The sequence below is a fragment of the Bos javanicus genome, chromosome 4 (genome assembly GCF_032452875.1).
Source record: "Bos javanicus breed banteng chromosome 4, ARS-OSU_banteng_1.0, whole genome shotgun sequence".
Taxonomy (NCBI): domain Eukaryota; kingdom Metazoa; phylum Chordata; class Mammalia; order Artiodactyla; family Bovidae; genus Bos; species Bos javanicus.
The window spans coordinates 104,041,609-104,063,450 of NC_083871.1; the positions used below are offsets into that span (position 1 = coordinate 104,041,609).

A 21,842-nucleotide genomic window follows, 5' to 3' on the forward strand; every position below is an offset into this window, starting at 1 on the left:
GAGACTGATCCTCCTGCCACTTGCTCCAGGAATGCAGGCTCCCCTCTCTCATGTCACATGGCTGGACAAGACCATTAATCCATTGATCCATTTTCCTATAGCTTCCGATCATGGCTTCACACTCTGGGACCACACAGAACAGCCTTTTTAATAGTTGGAGGCTACAGCCCGTCTGGCTTCTGCCCTGTTTCCCATGTGGCGAGGTTTCAAGCCCCCTGCCTACCTGAGGCCCCCGCCAGCCTGACTGGCTCTGTCCCTCTTGGGGTGACACACTTGGAGTGGTGGCAGCCGCTTCCATGAGAGCAGTTTCCCAGGGCCAAAGTGGCCCTGTTAGTAACCAACCATCTAGTTACCTCCCCGGAATTTACCAAAATCTATCTCAATCACTGCAACCCTGTAGTGTAGTAAGTCCTGTAAGTTTAAAGTACACTGAATGGAAAGCATAACTTCTTTTATTTGCTTCCCAAAGTTAACTCTTTCAAGCATCCTGTGCACTCAGTCGCTTCAGCTGTGTCTGATGCTTTGTGATCCTATGGACTGTAGCCCACCAGGCTCCTCTGTCCATGGGGATTCTCCAAGCAAGAATACTGGAGAGGGTTGCCATGCCCCACTCTGGGGGATCTTCCTAACCCAGGGATCAAACCTGATGTTTTATGTGTCCTGCGCTGGCAGGCGGGTTCTTTACCACTAGCGCCATCTGGGAAGCCCTCACATGAAGCAGGGCAAACAATCACACATTTTACCCTCCTCAGATCTTTTCTTCAAAACCCTTAGCTCCATTGTGGTTTTACATTTATCGACAGAATTGACGTCTCCTGCACTGGGCTGGGAGCACCACGTAGGGAGGGACTCATTACAGCAGCCCCCCATGCAAGGACAGAACTGGGGGCACCCGGAGGACCCTGAGGAAAAGCAGGAGAATCCTTCCTCTAGACTCTGATGAACTCCATCTGCTTCTGTGTTGTGTCCCAGACAGTCAGGGTCCGAGGCCTGAGGCCCTGGGCTGGGGAAGCACCCAGGGCCCGATGCCATTCTCAGCCTGGTCTCCAGGGAGGTGTGAGACCCGAGCAGTCATTCTAGGATCACGTTCAGGGAGCAACCAAGTCAAAGAGCTGGTCAGGCCTACCAGAGATGTGGCCAGCCTGAACCAAGTGGCCAAGGGGCGGAACTGAAGGGACCAGCCTCAATGCACCCGGGGAGGCCCGATAAGGCTACAGCTGCCGCAGCAACAAACGTTTGCCAGGCCTGGGCAGCCCAGGCCACGTTAAGTGCTATCCATAAGCCAGGCTCCTGGCCGACTACGACTTGACGGAGGAGAGCCAGTACAGTCCCCGTTTTACCCATGAGAAACTGAGGCTGGCGGTTAAGCTGACCGCGGCTGCACAGCAGGGTGGTGGTGAGACACCAACTCAGACTTGGGCAGAATGGCTCCTGTGTGCGTCTAAGTGCCGTGGGACCTTCTCCCAGGGTGGAAGTTTAAAGTGGGAAGCAGGGGTCAGGGCCCAGAAGAATTCCTCAGGCTCTCTGCATAGGGCTAGACTTTCTACCATGTTCCAGAAGCAGTGGGCTTGAGCAGTGCCCCAGGAGGTTACGTGTACAGCCTTGAGCTTGGGTCTTTCTCAAGGCTTCCCTCCAGGACAGCGCAGGGTCCCCAGTGATCCAGGGGTGAACCGCTGTGATGCTCTTTCCACAGCAGAGCCCAGAGGCCTGGGGGAGTCCAGAACCCAGGTCTCACTTCCATCCCCCAGCGGAAGCTAGTTTCAAATCCACACACGCTGAGAGGCCAGAGTTACCGGCCCTGAAGGCTGACCAACAGTTCTGATAACCTGGGCTGGAGACTGAATGCATTTTCTTTCAACCGTATTTCACTCTTTTCAATTCATCTGGCCATTATTCTCACAGGGACCCCAGGACTAAAGGCTCCTTCCATGGCTACATACATATAAAGCCTCACCCCATGCTTCCTGGTTTCACTCGCCATAAGTCGGTTTTCAGGGCCTCTGAGCCTAAAACAGTCACCTAATTATAAAACATATGTTTGATTATAACACGAGCCTTCTGCTAAGATTACTCATCAGAAAGGTAACCCACGGGGACATTAAGAGCTTTCTGAAATCAGTTCCAGACATTTTGACTTTAAATCCATGTCATGTTGCCCTATTTTTTAAGTTATCTTTTTAAAAAGTCACTGGGAAAATAAGTGATCTGGGGATTCCAAAGATCGGAGCAGGCTGACCAGGGCACTTTTTGCCTTGACCTAGAAGATTCTCTGGGTCACAGGCCCTCCTGGAGCTCCGAGGGTAGTGGCATTCATAAAGGAATGGTGCATTTCCTTCAGGCAGATTTTCCCAGTTTTATGTAGTTCAACTCCCAAACCAGAAATCCAACTCTGCTTCCCGTTCGGCTAGGTTTTCGGAAAGGACTCTCTTTTCTTCACTGGGGTGGCGCTCACAGCATCCTGTGGGCTGGGCCAAGCAAACAGATACGAGCACAATTTCTGGGGAAGTTGATGACTCCTTAGCGGGGTCCACAAGCCTTGAGAAGTTCCCAAGGGTGCCCCTCCTTTGGCTAGATTTAAGTCCATTTCCTCCTGCCAAGCCCTTAGCAGAAATTAAGAACAGCTGGGCACTATGCTATTTTCAGTAAACTTTGCAAATAGGCTCACTGGTCTGGCCATGATCCTCAAGGGTGGGCCCTTTGGCCCCTTGTTCTTTGAGAAGACTAGTGGACACAGCAACGGCTGCCTGAGGGCCGGGTGCCTCCCCAGACGCTCAGAGCGCTTAAAGGTCAAGTCCAAGGAAAGCAATAAGACAGGGACTCTCCAGATCTAACATGTGAGAGCAGCTGCCTGAGAAATTCTCTGTGGCTTCCTCTCCCTTCCAGGGGTTAGAGGGGTGAGACGGGGCCTCACCAGCCAGAGCGCCCTGCCAGCACCCAGGGAACCAGGAGGTCTCTGTGTGGCCCCGTCTGCTCCTGGCCTGGGTTTGGGGACACTCAGGATGTGCGCAGGTCCTCCCTCTTCCTAGCTTCTCCCAGCTGCCCCTCGTGCGCTCCTGCTGGGTTTCTGTCCCTGCTTCTGAAGCATCCACCCCTGATCCCAGCTGCTCCTCCTCCTCCTCCAACACCCTACTGAATAAGGAAGGAAAAAGCCTACCTTTCCTGTTTGTCTTTAAATTTTGTGTGTGTGTATTTTTGTTTAAAACTTTTTATTTTGTGTTGGGGGTTAGCCGATTAACAATGTGATAGTTTCAAGTGAACAGTGAAGGGGCTCAGCCGTGAATATACATGTATCCCTTCTCTCCCAAACTCCCCTCCATCCAGCCTGCCTCATAACATAGAGCAGAGTGCCTTGTTCCTGTTTGTCTTTACTCGGCCTTATCATGGCCTCGGGAATTGAGTAGACGGGTCCTTCAGTGGGCCCTATGAAAATGAAAGTGTGAGTCGCTCAGTCGTGTCTGACTCTTTGCGACCCCGTGGACTGTAGCCCGCCAGGCTCCTCTGTCCATGGGATTCTCCAGCAAGGATACTGGAGTGGGTTGCCATTCCCTTCTCCAGAGGATCTTCCTGACCCAGGGATGGAACCAGGGTCTCCTACATTATAGGCAGATTCTTTACCGTCTGAGCCAATGGGCCCTATGAGCCCGTCTTTCTGTCAGGCTCCATCCCCTCTCTGCCTACTGACTTTCCACACAAACCCCTCTGAGCCTCTGTTTTCTCAGCCGTAAAATAACAGCTCAGTGGGACTCCCTTGGTGGTCCAGTGGCTGGGGCTCTGTGCTCCCTATGTAGGCGCCCTGGGTTCTATTCCTGGTTGCGAAGCTGGGTCCCACATGCCACAACTAGGGATCCCTTGAGCCGCAACTGAAACCCAATGCAGCCAAATACATATATATATATATATATTTTTTTTTTAATAACGGCTCAGTGAAATGATCCGCTGAAACTCACCCTGTGCCCACCCCTAGAACTGGGTCAGGAATGCTGGGCGAAGCTGCTGTTCTCCCATCTCCCTCCCCAGCCTTGCCTCCACATCTCCCCACTTCCCTGCCCTCACTCAGGACCTTGGCTCCAGGGGGAGACCGACCAGCTTCGAGGGCACAGCTGGTGTTCAGGGGCTCGGGGGAGTGCTTTGCCTGGCCCACCTCCCCTGCCTCATAAACGCACACATGGGTCCGGCGTTTACGGGCAGATTCACTGGCTCCAGCAAGAGAGCCTCCAGCAGCCTGGGCCTTCCGGATCAAGTGGCGGCCTTAAGAGGAGGGAGCTGGAGGTGGCACCTGGCCCCCAGACCCATCACCATGAGGAACAGGGCCCTTATGGTGTCCTCCGGGGAGCCCAGCCTCCTTTGTCTGCTTCAGGGGCATCCCACCACCTCTGGTCCTGACCCCCGGGGGCTTCCAGGCTGTGAGGATCTCAGCCCAGGAGCTCCCAGGGGCCGCTCTGTCGTCACCCGATCAAGGGTGATGTAAATGACCTTGCCCGGCTCCCCTGTGCCCACCCTCTCAGGGCGGCTTCTCTGTCCCCCGGGTGTCCAAGTGTCCATCCCTGCCCTCACAAGGGTCCCCACCTGGTCTACAGCTGAGGTCTTGGCCCCGGGGCCCTCTGCACCTATGATCCCACAAAACCACTCCAGCCAGTTGGTCCTGTCGCTTTGGGGGCCTCCTAGTGTGACACTGGCACCTGGAGGGACCCCAGCCTGTCCCCACCCTAAGGTTAAGTCCCCCTTGAGAAGCCTCACTGCTGTGCAGGGGGAAAGGCAGTCAGGCCGTGAGGCTGATGGAGACTGTCTGACACGAAGCAGCAGGCACGGAAGACAAAAGAAACAAACGATTCCTTAAGATCCACGGCCAAAACAAATTGCCGTAATTAACACGTGCCACTGCAACCAGCTAGCGGCTGAGACGTGGCTGGCGTGAGGCAGAGGCGTGAGCCGCAGAGAGCACACACTCCAGTAAAATGGCAATAAATGGTGCGGCTGTGATGGAACGCGCTTCAATTTGGTTCCAAAACCTTGCTTAAGTGCTTTTATTGTTTCTGTGTGAGAGAACAGAAAAGCTGTTTGGAAACGGCTGCTAAAGAAACCGCACCACCCCCATCTTTCTGACCCCCTAACCCCTAACCCCGGGCAGGTTCCGTGGCCCCTAGGATGGTCTTTCCAAGTTCCCAGGGCACCCACGCTCCCCTCCAACAGAGCCTTGGCACCCAGGTGTCCCCTGGGCTTCTGTGCCTCCGGGGACGGACCGCTGCCCATCTTTGCCCCAGCCCCAGGACCCGCCCCCGGGACCCTGCAGGATACAAAGCAGGCACGAGGTGACAGCCAGCCCAGAAGAATGACGGTCATGGAAGCAGCACTTTATAAACATCAAGGGGACCCCAGAGGTGGCCCAGGGGGACCCTTGCAGTACCGGGGAAATTCCTTAATAGAAGAGATCTTATTAGAAAGTTCCCTAAACTGACACTAAAAATAAAAGCAGAAACATAGGAACACGTTCAACACAATCTTATTTTCATGGGAGGAGGGATGGGAGGGGTGATTTGCCGTCTTGTGGCCACAGTCACCCTTCTGGGGTTTGTTCCACATGGAAAGTATGGCCCAATATCAGAGGTAAGAAAACCAAAACCTGATTGATAAGTGTGAGGCCAGCGTGGGGAGGGATGGAAGCCCCCCGGGTCTGGGCAGCTCTGCTGGCAGAGCGGGCAGGAGGGCTCCTAACCCAACCTTCCTTGGATGCCTCCAAAGGGAGGCAAGGAGCATGGGCTGGGAGCTGTTTCATGAGATGCCACGCGCCCCCCACTGCCCCATCCCCGATTTCATGAGATGCAGTGCATGGCTCTCGTTTTGGGGAAGCCATTCTGTGACCTTCTCTCCCTACTGCAGGCGTGGTGGGGCACCTGAAGGGCAGAGGATGGAGTGCAGTAGCTGTCATCTGCCCCCATGCCCACCCTGGAGGGGTGAGCCCTCCACATCTGTAATGTGGTGAGAGGGGGTGGATCTTCCAGGCCCCTCCTGAGAGGCCGGGTGCAGGGGGTAGCAGGGGGCCACCTGCAGGCCAGCTGGCAGGAGCCTGGCCGTCTGGCCTCTGCAGACCCCCTCCACCTGGGGCCCCAGCCTGCACCCAGCAGACCAGAGCCGGAGCACAAATGCCTTGGTCTCAGCTCCTCTGAACAGCAATCAGCTCTCAAGGCTCTAAGCACATGCCATCTGTGATTTAGTAAGTCTCCTCCCATGCTAATTCAATTTAAAAGAAAAAAAATTCCTTCCTATGGACCTCATTCTTATTTATCCAAACCTACTCCTCCAGCTCCCAGTAAAGGAGAGGAATGTGTTTTTGTGTACCTGGGCCCACAGCAGTGAGGATACTCACGTCAGCTATTACTCTGGGCGCCATTTTCATACACTTTGTCACTATCAAGGACATTCTTGGCAAGGCAGTGAAGTGAAAGTCGCTCAGTCGTGTCCAACTCTGCTACCCCATGGACTATACAGTCCATGGAATTCTCCAGGCCAGAATACTGGAGTGGGTAGCCCTTCCCTTCTCCAGGAGATCTTCCCAACTCAGGGATCAAACCCAGGTCTCCTGCACTGCAGGTGGATTCTTTACCCACTGAGCCACCAGGGAAGCCCCCCAAAAACTGGAGTGGGTAGCCCTTCCCTTCTCCAGGGGATCTTCCCGGCCCAGGAATCGAACCAGAGTCTCCTGCATTGCAGGTGGATTCTTTACCAGCTGAGCCACCAGGAAAGGGAGCCTTTTCACTAAAAGCCACCTGCTGCAGAAAAGGGGATGTGGCTAAGCTCACCTAGGGCGGAAGAGAGGAGGAGGTGGTAAGATGGTCCTCAGGATACTCCAGCTCTCCCAGGGCCTGGCTGTGTGGCTCGGGGCAAGCTATGTGAGCTTCAGAAAGCCCAACTCCTCCTGAGAAAAGTGGGGTCTTCTGAGGACCCATCGAGATGACGGGGAGGCCCCCGGCTTGGAGCTTGGCAGAGGCAAGAGTTGAGAGGGGGATTTCCGAGGATCAGCCGCAGGTCGGCTGTTGCCCCTGCTGCATCTTCTAGGGTGTATCTTCCAGCCTCCTCTGATGAGAGGAATGGAGACTTCTCACCAGCCTCTCCCCTACTTCCCCCAGGTAATTTCTTAATTCTCATCAGCACAGCTGTTTCCATATCTCCTGAGATGACCCCAGGCTCGCAGCTACCACTCATAGGGTTGCTCATGTACCAAAGCAGGAGAGTTACAGACCCAACTTCTTAAGAAAAAATCCTAGAGGGCACTCACGAGGAATCCTCACTACAACCTCCAAGGTGTGGTTTCTCCCCATTTTACAGATGAGCAAACTGAATGTTGACATGGCTTAATAACTTGCCGGCTGTCTTCCAGCTATGTCTGATGAATTTCACATCTCTGCTCTTTCTGTTTATAATTCTGCCTGCTGCTCATAAATTTCAAAATCTCAGGAGTTAATTGGGGTGAAAGTGTTAGTCGTTCAGTCATGGCTGACTCTGTGACCCCAAGGACTGTAGCCTGCCAGGCTCCTCTGTCCATGGGATTCTCCAGGCAAGAATACTGGTGTGGGTAGCCATTCCCTTCTCCAGGGGACCTTCCCAATTCAGGAATGGAACCTGGGTCTCCCACATTTCAGGCAGATTCTTTACCATCTGAGCCAAGAGGGAAGCCCTCAGGAGTTAGTTATTACACAAATAAACAAAACAAGCAAACAACAGTAAATTCCTCTTTAGATTTTTTAGTTACTTCAGAACTGACGCTTAACTAGGGTTGGGTTTATATTAAAGCTGAGCTGGTCTAGTAGATCTTTTTAAAGAATAATAAGTGAGAATTTCTGTGTGGGCAAAAGTGAAGGCAGGTCCCCTCAGCTGTCCAGGCGTGGCTGCTCATTAGAACAATGGAAAGGTTGAACTCATTGCTTCTTAAGTCTCTGATCTTTCCTCCCAGTCACGTGCCAGCTGAGAGTACTGGGTGACTCTCCTTTCCCCTGAACTGGCCACCAGATAAGCCTTACTTCCAGCATTTGTTACAGTCTGGTACCAGATGCCACTTGGACCTCTGGACATCGTTCTTAGGAAAAGAGATTTTTTTTCTTTTTCTTTTTTTTTTTTTAGCTCCAGCCTAGCTTTTCCCACTTACATCCTGAACTGTGAAAATGGACTGAGCAGGCAACAGAGAATTTAAAATGAGCTGGGAGAAAAAAATGTCCTACGACAATAAATCGCATCACAGTGGCGATCTCTATCTAACCAGAAAATTCTCAGCCCAGACAATGGCTCATTTATTTCCAACAATATTCAATACAGCGGAATTCCAGGCCCACAAAAGGATTTCTACAGATTCTTGGAGTTGCTTGCAAAGGGGTTTAACCTACATAGAAAAGAGAGCTGTTCAATTATAGATTCCCAGGCATGAGGGAGACCTTTGTAAATAAATTGTAAGGTGGTCTGCTGAAAACGTGGCTTCTTCCCTGGGGTGGGGGAGGGGGGGGCATCTCACCTCCTGACAGTGCAAGGCAGAAGCACCAGGCCTCACCTGGGGAGGGTGTTTGGGTGAACAGCTGGGTCGAGATGTCTGCTGGCGGGGTGGGGGGCAGAGCCCGCTACGGGAGGATAGGAGCCCCTCACCCAGACCCTCAGCTGATACATTTTATAAACATCCAGGCAGGGCAGCCTCGCAAGACTCCTGGGCTTTACAAATACATTTCAGATCCACGGTCAGCGAGACGGTGTTCTGAGCATGGGCTGGAAAGAGGCGGTAGGAAACAGGAGAGGAGGGAGGGGTCTGGAAGCAGCCTTCTAAATTTAACATGCAGTTGCTTTTAGGCCAAGTGGATGAAGAGTAAATTCCAGCGCCTAAAGCTCTTATCTTTGTTTACCATTTCCCCAAACAGCAAGTGACCTGGGCTCTGCTTTCAGCCTGAATTAGCAACCAAGATGCACGCAGGAATGAGCGATGGGATGCTGGGGGCTGGGCCAGGGGGATAAACAGGGCAAGCTGACCACTCCCCACCTTGATGGGACATTTGCCCGAGTGACCCGACGTGACGTTGCAGGCCGTCCCTGGGCAGGCGAGGGTGAGGTCGTGATGCGTCAGACCATCCCAGATCGGGGAGGACCATGAAGCCTTCCACCTCCTTGATGAGGGAGCCATAAATATCCTAGAGCGACCTTTTCTGATGCTCAATAATAGCTTCTCAACATCTCTCCAGCGGGCATGGAGCATGGCTGCTTTATTGCTAACTTCTAGCCATTTGAAAGGAGAAGGCAATGGCACCCCACTCCAGTACTCTTGCCTGGAAAATTCCATGGATGGAGGAGCCTGGTAGGCTGCAGTTCATGGGGTCGATAAGAGTCAGACACAACTGAGCGACTTCGCTTTCACTTTTCACTTTCATGCATTGGAGAAGGAAATGGCAACCCACTCCAGTGTTCTTACCTGGAGAATCCCAGGGACGGGGGAGCCTGGTGGGCTGCCATCTATGGGGTCGCACAGAGTCGGACACGACTGAAGCGACTTAGCAGCAGCAGCAGTAGCCATTTGAAAATTCCTCCGTGTATGTTGAGGCATAATTTTTTCTCTCTGGGACTTACCATTGGGCTTGGTTCCCTCCTCAGTCACGGTAGGAGCAGTGTGTCCTTTTTGTCACACGCCTGCCACTCAGGTGGCTGTGTCCTCATGTCTCCCCATGATTCGCTCTGTTCTCCTGAGTTCTCTGAGTGCCTCAATGAAGCAAGTTGGTCCACTTTACTCGCCCTGGTCCCATCTCTCTCCCTGCCGTTGCTCAGCCTCACAGATGCTGACTTTGGCCTCACCTTTCTCCCCAGATGACGGCCCAATGGCCTTTCCAGCCCCTCTGCCATCTTCCCCTGGACAGTCCTCACATTTCAGTCTCAGCTACATGTCAGTCCACGATGCCCTGCTTTTCTCTCCTCCCTCCATACCAGTGGACTTGTGTACCCATTATGGGTTGGAGTGGACACCATCCCCTGCTGGGGCCCCCGATGCTGCCCTACGAAAGCCAAGATCCTGTAAGAGGCAGCCCCAGCCGGGGCCATTCTGGTTCCCTCATTTTTTTTTTTTTTTTTTTTTTAGCCACCCCGGGATGAAATCTGAAAATCGCTTTTATCTCTTGGTTCCTTGACCCCTTATATCCAGACTTGCCAGTCAGGCTAGTCATCCTTTGCACCAGTGACGCTGAGAATTACCCTGGGAGTTTTTAAAACCATATTAATTCCTGCGCCCAGTCCAGACCAATTAAAGTGGAATGTTTCTAAGTGGTGCTGGGCATCAACTGAGAACAACCACGAGGGGAGTCACTGCTAACATTCCTCCTGTTCCTACCCCGTTTCCTGTTCTGATAGCAGACACTGTCCTCAGAGCTCATCGTCTCTGCCTGGACTCCCACACAGTCCCCCGTTTTATTGCCTAACCCCCCCAACACTTCCAACTATCCCTCCATGTCATGATCAGGTCACAAGATATCATCTTCTGTGTGTCACCTCCACACATCAAACACCTTCAGTGGCTCCCTAGTACCAAAATAACAAATCTTTGAACAAGTAGACCGATTCCTGAACATATAGTAAGTGGTAGGTATGGGACTGTACCCCCGCCCCCAACACTCTGCTAAGTGCAGGCCAGGTACTCGATGTCTATCTCAGGGGAGAGAAGAGTGAACAAAAAAAATATTTATCTGCAAATTAATGCCATAACTCCCTCCACAAGGGCAGAGAAAACGGGCTGGGTGTTTGCCTATCATTTACTAAGGGGATTATTTCTTTAAATATCACCTATAATCAACTGTGGACAATCCCTGCTAATGGAGAGAACCAAATCCTAAATATTACAACACAGCAGATAATTCAAAAACTTGAATCTGCTTGATCTGGGAATGTGTTTTACGCTTCTGAGGGCTTGCGTCTGATAACGGAGATGATTTTAAAATTAGGTAATTAGATGTGTTTTATTTGTTCCTCCCCCTACCCAGTCCCCATAGACACTCAAGGAATAAATAACTCAGCTCCCAAAATAATATGCTATTTTTTTTCTCTCAACCCTTTCCTGAAATAGAGATAGTGGATACATTCCAGGGTACTGAAGGGGGCAGGAAGAGGAAAGAAGGCAGAAACCCGCAGTGACAGTTAATAGAGGGGATGGGATGGGGGGTTGTCAACAGACCGCCCTTCAACGGATCCACCATTAAACTGTAGCCAGTACACCCAACCAGCCTGCAAACTGTTCACAGTATCTGCTAAAGCTGACCACACACATCCTGTGACCCAGCAATTCCACTCCTAGATACATACCCAACAGAACTGTGACCTACGTTCACCAAAAGCCACATATAACAGTGTCCCGCTTTCTTCATAATGGCCCCCGAACTGGGGACAATGCAAATGTCCACCCACAGCTGGAAGGATGAACAGACATGGAATGGACACACAACTCCACACCATACCACCAGTGAGTCTCAAAGACACACAGTGAACACAGGAAACCAGGCACAAAAGCCGAGGTTCTGGATGTTCCATTTACGTAAAGTTTTTAAAGAGGCAAGATAACCCCTAGTTTTAGAGGTCAGGACGATGCTTACTTTTTCTGGGGGGAGCAATGATGGGAAGGGGTCACCGAGGTCCGTGGGAGCGCTGGAACTGTTCTGCATCCTGATCTGGATGCTGGTGACGCAGGGGCACTCACTTTGTGAAAATTTACTAAGCCCTGCGCTTTGGTTTGCATTATATTGAATATTTTTCTGTGTGCATGTTATTCTTCCAGAAAATATACAAAGGAAAGTAAGGGAGGAAGGAGGGGAGGGGAGAGAGAGGATGAAAGGAGAGTGGAAGGGTGGCAATGCTTGAAGGTAAAATCCTTGGAAGCTGAAGATCTGCGTTTAGTTCTCACTCTGCCATGTGCTAGCTGTGTGACCTTGGACTAGCCACTAACTTCTCTGAGTCTTTTTTTTTTTCATCTATGAAATAGGAAACAAAAATGCCTACCTGCTTCACAGTGCAGTTGTGAGGACCAAATGATGTAAGGGATATAAAAATTCTTCAGAAGGCAGTAGAGTACTGCAGGAGAGGAGTACTATTATTGTCATAATAGAGCTCTGCAGACAGAATTCCTGCAGAGCGTCAGTACCATCAATAAAGCTGAACCCAGGGCAGTCAGCAGGGAGGGCTGACATGGTGGCGGGGTATGTGTGTGTGTGTGGGTACAGGCAGGCTGGTTTTGGGTCGTTCATTACATCTCCTCATCTAATCCCTTAATGGCCTAGGCCTCAGTGTACAAGAGCACCTGGAATAATCCCTGTGTTTATGTGAGATGGGTCTGTCGCATTCCTTTTAAAGTGGATATAAATAGATGCCACACACACCCTCCTAATTACCTTTCCTAAGGTAGGACGCTTGCCTACTTCTAAACCTGCCAAATTCTTTAGATTAGCATATGCAGGACTGTCCGGGTATTAGGAAGGCAAGCCAGCCACGTAGAAGAACCCCCCCACCCCCAACAGCTTTCCCCTCATTACTTCTTGCTCCAGGCCTGAAACAGCTCTCTCAGAATATCTATGGATGTCAACGCTGAGCCAGAAGAACCCCAGTGCCCCAGTTTAAGTGGGCCATGAGGAACCCAGGCCTGGGCTCAGCCTCGCCCTGGGGACTCAGGGCTCTGCCTGGAGACTGGCCGCCAGGGGACTATGGGTTTTCTTCCAGGTCAGGGGGCAAAAGGGCAAAGTGAGAGTTGCCACATTTTCCCTGGGAGGATTCCATCTCATGGTCCATGTCCCCTGGAGAATGAGTGCAAGTGGAAACCTTGAGTCTTCCCGGGTCTCTGTCTTCCCTTCTGTCCCTAGGCTTGAACTCCCTTGGCCTTATCTTACGGGACACCAGGGTCCCAGCTTCTAGTGGGTGGGGCCTGACCTGACCCCACGCATTATGTGCAACACCAAGTCTGGGGCATGTGTGCGAGCATTTAGCAAAACTGTCTGATGCTGGTATTTCTTGGGAGGAACAAAATTGAGGCCTCCCCCACTTCTATTTCCTTTAGAAAAATAAGAAAACATAAATTTTTCTATTAGATCCCTGAGCCTCCAGGAAAAATATTTTTGAAAGCAATGACATTTTAATTTTCTTGTTATCATTCTACTCCACATGGTATCAGCACACACCCAGACAGTGACTCAGAGTGTGTGTCTGTAACTTGCAGAGAAAATGGTACACAAAAATCCAAATGTAGCAAAGTGAGGTTAACAGGCAAGGAGAGTATTTCCCACTTACATTTATTTATCAATAGTTTCCCATAGCGTTCCCTTGTGTGTGCTTCTGCTCAGTCACGTCTGATACTTTGTGACCCCACGGACTGTAACCTCCCAGGCTCCTCTGTCCATGGGATTTCCCAGGCAAGAATACTGGAATGGGTTGCCATTTCCTCCTCCAGGGATCTTCTCGACCCAGGGACTGAACTCACATTTCTTGCATCTCCTGCTTTGATAGGTAGATTCTTTACCACTGTGCCACCTATCAGATTTAGCTACCACATTTAAATATTGGTTTGCAGAGGCTAAACTAAATGATAGAAAGACCAAGAGACTGAGCTACTTAGACATAAAAGTAGCAGTTATTGCCCATTGAAAAATCAAATAGAGATGAAAACATCTCTCTGAAAATGATTGAGAATGCAAACCATAAGGCAAAGATTCCATTCACTTTTTTGTTTCTATTTTCCCCCAATATTTAAGATTTAATCAATATTTCCCAATATTAAATGTTAGTAAATATTTAAAATTTATTTTCAACCGTCTAAGAGTATGTGTGTGTATGCTAAGTCCCTTCAGTCATGTCTGACTTTTTGCAACCCTATGACCTGTAGCCCTCCAGGCTCCTCTGTCCATGGGATTCTTCAAGCTAGCATACTGGAGTGGGTTGCCATGCCCTCCTCCAGGGGATCTTCCCAACCCAGGGATCAAATCCATGTCTTGTATGTCTCCTGCATTGGCAGGCAGGTTCTTTACCACGACCACCACCTGGGAAGACCGTCTAAGAGTACAGTTACTTGTTTTGCAGAACAGGTGCCAGCTGAACGGGATTCTGTAAGATTGTAGAATGGCTTTCCTTCTTGACACATCCTTCGAGAGTAGTTTAACATGGAGAACAGAGGGCCTTGTGATGAAACGTGCTCCTGGCTTCTGAATATTACATTTAAACAGAAGTCCTGTCTGCCTGTTTGGTACTTTAGTTTCCAGAGACCTTTCACCTTTACCATGTCATTGGCTCTGCTCCAAGAGACGGGTAGGGAAAAATCATGACCTGGAACTCAGAGACTAGGGGACCTGTTGATGTTGCCTTGGTGACTGGCCCAAGGCCAGGGCTGCTGGGCAATGGATGCAGGGCAGAACCCCTGGCGGGACATGGTGACCACCCCGAGGCCTGGCCCAGGCCAGCCAGAGAGGCTGCAGGGGCATCCTCGTGGGGTGAGAGACAGATTGATTGTAAGGGCTCTCCCAACTCTTAATTCTGATAACCTGGGCTTTGCTACAGGCTTTGGGGGGAGTGGGTACCCTTGGGGATCCAATTTTAACATTATCTCTTGGAAACCCAGATGCTTGAAGTGCTTCCTGGCTTGACTCTGCTCAGATTCTACTCCCCGCAAATTCCCCAACACTCCAGGCCAAGCAGACCCCCTCGGCCCTTGCCAGCACAGACAGAGGGTCTGAGCATGCCGAGGGGAACAGCCCAGGGCTGACTGGTGCAAATCTCAGCCCCAGGTCCCCAGGCTCTTGCCTGCAAGGCCTCGGCTTCTATTTAAACATCTGGGCCGAGCTCACCAAACTTTTCTTCCAAGGAAAAGCACTTCCTTGACTAAACTTTCATTTCTTTCTCTTTTATTTCAAATAAATTCTACTCCCACCCCCATTTTAAAAAATATTTTTATTTATTTGGCTGCCCACGGTCTTAGTTGCAACATGTGGGACCTAGTTCCCTGACCAGGGATCAAACCTGGAACCCCCGCATTGGGAGCGTGGAGTCTTAGCCACTGGACCGCTAGGGAAGTCCCCCAATCCCATTTTTTTAATGTGTCCTTTTTTTTTTTTCTAGATGGCAAAGAAAAACATGCCACCTCTTCCATTTCATTTCCCCCACCATGATCCATGCCTGCTGCATTTCGTTCACGTCTGCCCCAGACCCGGGTGCCCTGCACAGAGGCCCTTCTGTCTTCTGTACCCGGAGCTCTGCTCTCCAGCCTCCAAGACATCCCAGAACAGCCCCTCTCCCCCTCAGACAGCCTAACACAACCATTTCAGATTCTTTCACGCATCTCAGAGTCTTTACACAGGCTGTTGCATGCTCTATTGTTATTTAAATTTCTATCTACTACCTTAATTTCTTATGAAGGAAAACTTTAAGCTATATAAGTTGGAAGAATAGCTGAGTGAACCCCTGTGTACCCATCACTCAGCTTCAAGTGTCAAATGGTGGCCACTTCGGTTCCCCCGCCCTCTCCTACTCTGCCATTTTCTTTTTTGGCTTTTAGATCCCGGACATCGTCTCACGTTTTTCATCTCTGTTGTGAAGAATTTGGATTCAAGATTGCCGAGGTCCTTTGGGTTCAGTTTGACTCTGAGCAGAAGCGCAGGTTCCCTCCCGGGGAGTCCCCATTTGCCATACGCTTGCTGCCCTCTGCTGGCCGGGCTGGCTCAGGACACTTCTGCCCTCGATGCTGGCCCAGATTTTCCTCAAATAACTTAACCCAGGAGTTTGCGGGGGGGGGGGGGGGGGCCGGGGAGGAGGGGACCGGGTTCTAAGGGGTGAAGGGGAGTCTGAGTGGGTGGGTGGGGACTGCCTCGCCTGGGTTTGGTTAAAACGCTGAGACCTGAGCGCCCCCCTTCAACCACATCCATACATCCATGCAGAAAAGATCACTGGGGCAGGTCAGACAGATAGTCTGCAGCAGTCTCACCACCTTGGCTGCACAAAACCAGCATCCAGGCCCCACCCTGAACCAACAGTCAAATCCCTGAGAGGCCAGGGATCAAGCATTCTTATATACTAAAAACCCCCTGGCTGCGTCTAATGTTCAAGCATGTCAAGAACTGCTGGGCCAACACGCTGATGTTGGTATGCATCTTGAGCCCAAAGCTAAGAAGTAGTGATTTTTTAAAAAAAAAGCTCATCGGGGAAAAGAATAAATGAAGACTTGACCTCACAATACAAATTACCCTTGGTCTATCTTAAAAAGTCCCTTCCAAGTGCTGACAGCTTCCGGCCAGACACTTTTGTTTGAGGAACCAATACCATGGACTTGCTAGGGATGCTACTCTTAGATCTGGTTTCCTTTTCTTTTTTGAGATATAGTTCTACATTTGGGTGAACAGTACCACTGTTATGTTCTGGCTTTTTACATGTCTGCATTTGTTAAGACTCCTTTCGTTGCAGATAACAGAATTTGGCTGTCACTAAGTTAGGTCAAAAATGAGAACTTGCTGGAAGGGTACTGAGACGCCACCCGCAGGGCTCCTTGCCAGGAGCAGATGGCAAACAGGACACAAGGAAATGGATCCTGTCCTTTGCCTCTGGTTCTCCGCACATCTAATTCATTGCTGCTTTCTCACGGCAAACGTGTTTACTGCTCATTAATCCGCATGGCGGTACATGGCCACCAACAGATCATGACTCACCTGTGTTCAGCTTCCAGCTGCTGGAGAAAAACTCCTTTTTCCTCTGCCTAGGTCCTTTAAAAGTCCAGGCTGACACTTTCGGGTCAGAGCCCCACTCATGAGCCAATCAACTGTGGCCTGCAGGGCTGACTATGTAATTTGTCCAACCTGATGCCAAATGGAAAAAAGCAAGGGAAAGTGCCATTAACAGTACATAGAAAGGCTCTTCCTTTCTTCTCCCATCTCTCAAATTATCACAGTGTGTTTTATTTTCTATTTAACACCAGTCTAAGTAAAGAAAACTCTAAATTTTAAATTATCAGTGTGAATTTTACCACTCATCTCTGGATCATGCAATGCCACTTTTAAATGGTAATATCAGAGCATTTAACTCACATGCAGAACCACTGAAATTACATAACTAGTATTTTGTGACTCATGGGCCAGAAGAGATAAAGACAAACCAAACTCCTCAAGATTGGAAGGAAGATGGGGGGGTGCGCCAGGTTCCCCCAGAGTGTGGGGGCACAGGATGAGTTGGGAGAGTCAGGAGCCTGGGGTCTCTGCCCCTCCTCCAGCCACCAAGCCCACCTACAGGATGGCACCCCTAGACCCCCGGGCAGGGTCTAGGGAAGATGAGCCAGGTGTCCCCCTTCCCAGATCCAGCCCCCAAACCCACAGTAGGCTGTCACTCCCCAAAGATCTTTAAACTTCTGTGCCAGGAAACATGCAGTATTAGACCAGGAGTGGGCAGAGGCTTGCCCAGGGCAGCACACAGCCACAGTGCTGCCTGCCCAGAGCAGGGATGGCCAACACCATGCCCACTCCAAGATGCTTCAGGGTGAATGCACCCCATGCCTACCTTCTCCACACCTGAGCCTAAGCCCCTGAGGAATGGAGGGCAATGGTGGTCAAAGGGAAACCAGAGAGGGGTGGCCAGGCTGGGCCCAGGGCACCAGGGGCAGGAGAGCAGACAGCTGAGAACCCGCCCTGGGGAAGAAGCCAAGGTGGGAGCCCTCATGGATGAGGCTCCAAGCCCCGTTGCTCACTCCAGTATCCCCTCAGACTCTGCTCCCTAAACACAAATTCAAAGATATGACGATTAAGATTCTCCACAGGGGACTCCCCTGGCAGTCCAGGGTTAAGACTTCACCATGCAACGCAGGGGGTGTGGGTTCCATCTCTGGTCTGGAAGCTAAGATCCCACATGCCTCAACAGCCAAAAAAAAAAAAAAAAAATCAAAATATAAAATAGAAACAGTATTGTGACAAATACAATTAAAAAAAATTTTTTTTTTTAAAGAAGAATCTCCACTTGGCAACCACAGAGCATTAAACCCCAAGCATTAGAGCCCCTCTCTCCAGTCATGTGTTTATCGGCCCGGCCCTGGTGGCCTGGGATGGAGGTGGAATTGTGGGGTCAAGAGATAACCTTCTAAATAAACAGTTCCCAGAAACGAAGACGGAGAATGTTGGGAAAGCCAACTGTTTTCATTTTTGCCTTTCAAATTTGTAAACATTAGGCTGCACGTGTTTTCAGCAACTTGACTTTGTGTGTGTGTGTGTGTGTGTGTGTGTGTATGTTGGTCACTCAGTCGTGTTCAACTCTTTGTGATCCTGTGGACTGTAGCCCGCCAGGCTCCTCTGTCCATGGAATTCTCCAGGCAAGAATACTGGAGTGGTTTGCTGTTCTCTTCTCCAGGGGATCTTCCCGACCCAGGGATCCAACTCGGGTCTCCCTTGTTGCAGACAGATTCTTTACCATCTCAGCCACCAGGAACATTTTTCACTCAGCAGTATTTTATGCACTAATGGCTACCTTATATTGAACAGCGATACTCTAACAGATTAGCTAAGGTATTTACCATGGACTTCAGAATTCCACATGTTCTGGCTCATCACTCTCCACTCTGCCTGTCTGCCCCTCACACACTAAGCATTTAGTGCTTACGCATTTGCTCCTGCCAGCGTGGTCCCCTCTCTCATGGGGACAGCCTATTGGCCTTACCTTAGAGTTTTGGTTCTGTCCTGATGCGTGATGCTACCCAAGGACAGATGTTTCTAAGGCAACCCTGATGTTGCTGATCCAGGGAGTTCTGTCTTACAATCACTGGTTTAGATCCCATGCAAGGCAGCAGCTGCAGGCTTGTGAGCAGCTCCCAGGGGTAAGATGGGGCCTGCAGAATGGACTTGCCTCAAGTGCTGCCCCCTGCTGTCCTGAGAGGAGAAGTCAGAAGCAAGCCAAAGAGGAGGAGGAGAAGAAAAGTCCTCCCAAATTGAGGACTTCTCTTTGAACATCGTTAACTGATTTATGACTTCCCAGGTGGCACTAGTGGTAAAGAACCCACCTGCCAATGCAGGAGGCATGGGATATGTGGGTTTGATCCCTGTGTCAGGAAGATCCCCTGGAGGAGGAAATGGTAACCCAGTTCAGTATTCCCATGGATAGAGGAGCCTGGTGGGCTACAGTCCATGGGGTCACAAAGAGTCTGACCAGAGTTGGACACAGTTTAGCTACTGAGCATGCCCGCAACTGATTTAAAAAGATGAGACTGTCATCAAGCAGGTAATTTAACTCAAGCGCTGTAGGGAGCGGACAGACAGGATGGGAGAAATGGGGAGGTGGGGGGCGGATATCCTCCAATTAGCAGAGCAGCTAACAAACTCCTGTAACCCTGCCCTAACTCATCCCACCCACAGGGGTGCCCACACCTAGCTTCTCAACATCCCACCAATTCACTATCACCCATTCCTCGCATCACAGGGTGATGGCAGAGAATGACAGTGTCACCCCATGGAAATCATCCAGGGGATGTTAGGGTTCCCCAACCCTGGGTGCTGGAATTGTGCTTCTCCACATCTTTGCCCTAATCAATGTTTTCCAGCTTTTTATAACCTGATGAGTGAAAACCGAATCTCATGCTATCAATTTGTATTTTTCATCAAGGCAACTCATACTTGTTGCCTCTTCATTTCTCTTGACCACTTTTCTGATGAGTTTCTTTTCTTACTGATTTACTGTTGCTCTTGGAGTTTTGGGGCTTCCCGCATAGCTCAGTTGGCTGCCAGCAATGCTGGAGACCTGGGTTCAATTCCTGGGTTGGGAAGATCATCTGGAGAAGGAAATGGCAACCCACTCCCATATTCTGGCTTGGAAAATCCCAAGGACAGAGGAGCCCGGCAGGCTACAGTCCATAGGTCAGAAGAGTCAAGAGTCGGACGTGACTTAGCATTATCTTTCTTTTCAAGTTTTTGTTACCATTGATCCTTTTTAGACACAGCAGTTGTTTTTGTTTTGCTGTTTTACTATTTGTCTTTTAACTTCATGATGTGCCCATTACTACCCTGTGGTAACCTCCCTGAGATTTGCTAGAGGACAAGTGTTGACAAAAATAATCAATAAATGATCACTAATAAGAATAGAAAAGAGTTTTATTTGAGCCAAACCAGTCCAGAAGCCCACTTCCCAGATTATTCTGAGAAATTGCTCTGGAGAAGTAGGGTTTTCAGCCCAGTTTTATATCTCATCAGAACAAAGAACATTAAACAAGTCAGGGTTACATTTCTTCAAGGTTTCAAAAAAAAAAAAAAGACCAGTGCATACATAGCAAGTCAACATGGCCTTGGCACCTGGGAAGGGAGTCTTATCATCAAAGGAGAACCAGCGTTGGCTTCCCAGGAAGAAAGGCATTTAATCTTTATTTTTAACACAGACATTCTTTACTCCCAGTCAATGTGCTGGTTTCTTTAATAATTGAAGTAGTTGTACAGTGTATGTTTGACAGGCCACAAAGGGGCTACTTTAGTTAGAGTAAAATTCAAGTGAACTCATGTATAAAGCCAGAATGACTTCCCTATATCCTGATATGAAAAATAATTTTTTATCATAAGGGAGTGTGTACAATACGTAGCCTGCCACACCATTCGCTCTCATAATTGCTAGCAGGGCAGCCGCCGCCGTCGTTTTATAACATACATCTGACACCCAGAGGCCCCGCAGTCCCAGGCCTGCTGGTCTTCAGTAACACGCAGCACCGTGAAACCAGCGTAATAGAATATGTAGACCGTTCTGCGGAGTGCTAATCTAATGCCATTTGGATGGGATCATGTTTCATCTTGTGGGGTTTCCATGTAAGCGTTTGCGAGCACTGAAGCTGCTCTAAAGTTAGTGGGAAAGACTGAAAGCTGTGTGACTCGATCTAACTCAGCATTCCTCCTTTGTTACCACCCCTCCATCAGCTGGCCCCTGAGTACTGCAGCCTCCAGGAAGGTCTGCCCTACTTGGACATGGTGATTAAAGAGACCTTGAGGATGTACCCACCGGCTTTCAGGTAAGCCTGCACCCCAGGTCTTCAGTCTGTCACCACCTGTGTTGTGAAGAATGCTGGACCCAAGCTCCTGGAGGGGAAGGTCTGAGTATTGGGGGTCATCTCCGGGGTCACTGGACACCATGCCGGACATACGGTCACCATGGAAGTAAATGTCTGGCCTATATTCCTATATGTTAACTATCTTTTCAAAGCGTCATTGCTGTTTTCTTAACACAACCTTCCTCCCCAACCCAAGCCAATCTCTTTGGCCTCCTAGCCTCAGATGACTTTTGCTCTTTCCCTGGCCTGTTCATTCACCAGCTACTTATTAAGCATCTACTTTATGCCATGTGCTGGGAAATCAGCCAAAACAGATAAAGCATCTGCCTTTGGAGTTGACAGTCCAGAGGGGAGCATCCAAGGCCTGGAATGCTCCTTCATTCTCTCCAACGATCCACACCTCACCCCATCCTCAGAGCTCCCACCCAGAACTTAGTGCTCCAGGAGGTCTGACTCAGCCAGCCTCCTGTTCCCCACTGGCTCTCTCCCCACCACAGCACTCTGCACACTGACTCTACCTCATATTATATTTTTGGACACTTTTCAACTGCTCTGCAACATTTCACCAAAGTGCATCCAGCCACACCAACCTGTAAATGCCTTGAGAGCAGGAATCAGGTCTTCTGCTTCTTTCAAATTCCCCCTAAATGAGATGCTACCAAATTCCAGGCTCATTCACCCCAAGCACAGTAAGCCAAGCGCTGAGATGCTGAGGTTTGCAGCAGAGAACAGACACGTTCACAAGGCAGCCAAGCATGGAGACAGAACAAATCTCCAGGCTGCCTCCCCCACTTCAAGTGGCCCAGGTATTCATGGG

The 21,842-nt window shown here is 50.1% G+C and overlaps 1 protein-coding gene across 4 annotated transcripts in view; it reads left to right on the plus strand.

Moving 5' to 3' along the window:
- The window catches only part of TBXAS1 (thromboxane A synthase 1), a 173,175-nt gene that overhangs the window by 143,501 nt on the left and 7,832 nt on the right, over window positions 1-21,842 (plus strand). For 3 of the 4 annotated variants that reach the window (XM_061414882.1, XM_061414884.1, XM_061414883.1), the window contains one exon: window positions 20,895-20,986. In XM_061414882.1, the coding sequence (XP_061270866.1) occupies window positions 20,895-20,986 (92 nt within the window). Of the gene's footprint in view, window positions 1-15,096; window positions 15,748-20,894; window positions 20,987-21,842 lie in introns of those variants that run through there. The other variant, XM_061414885.1, reaches the window with a different exon arrangement.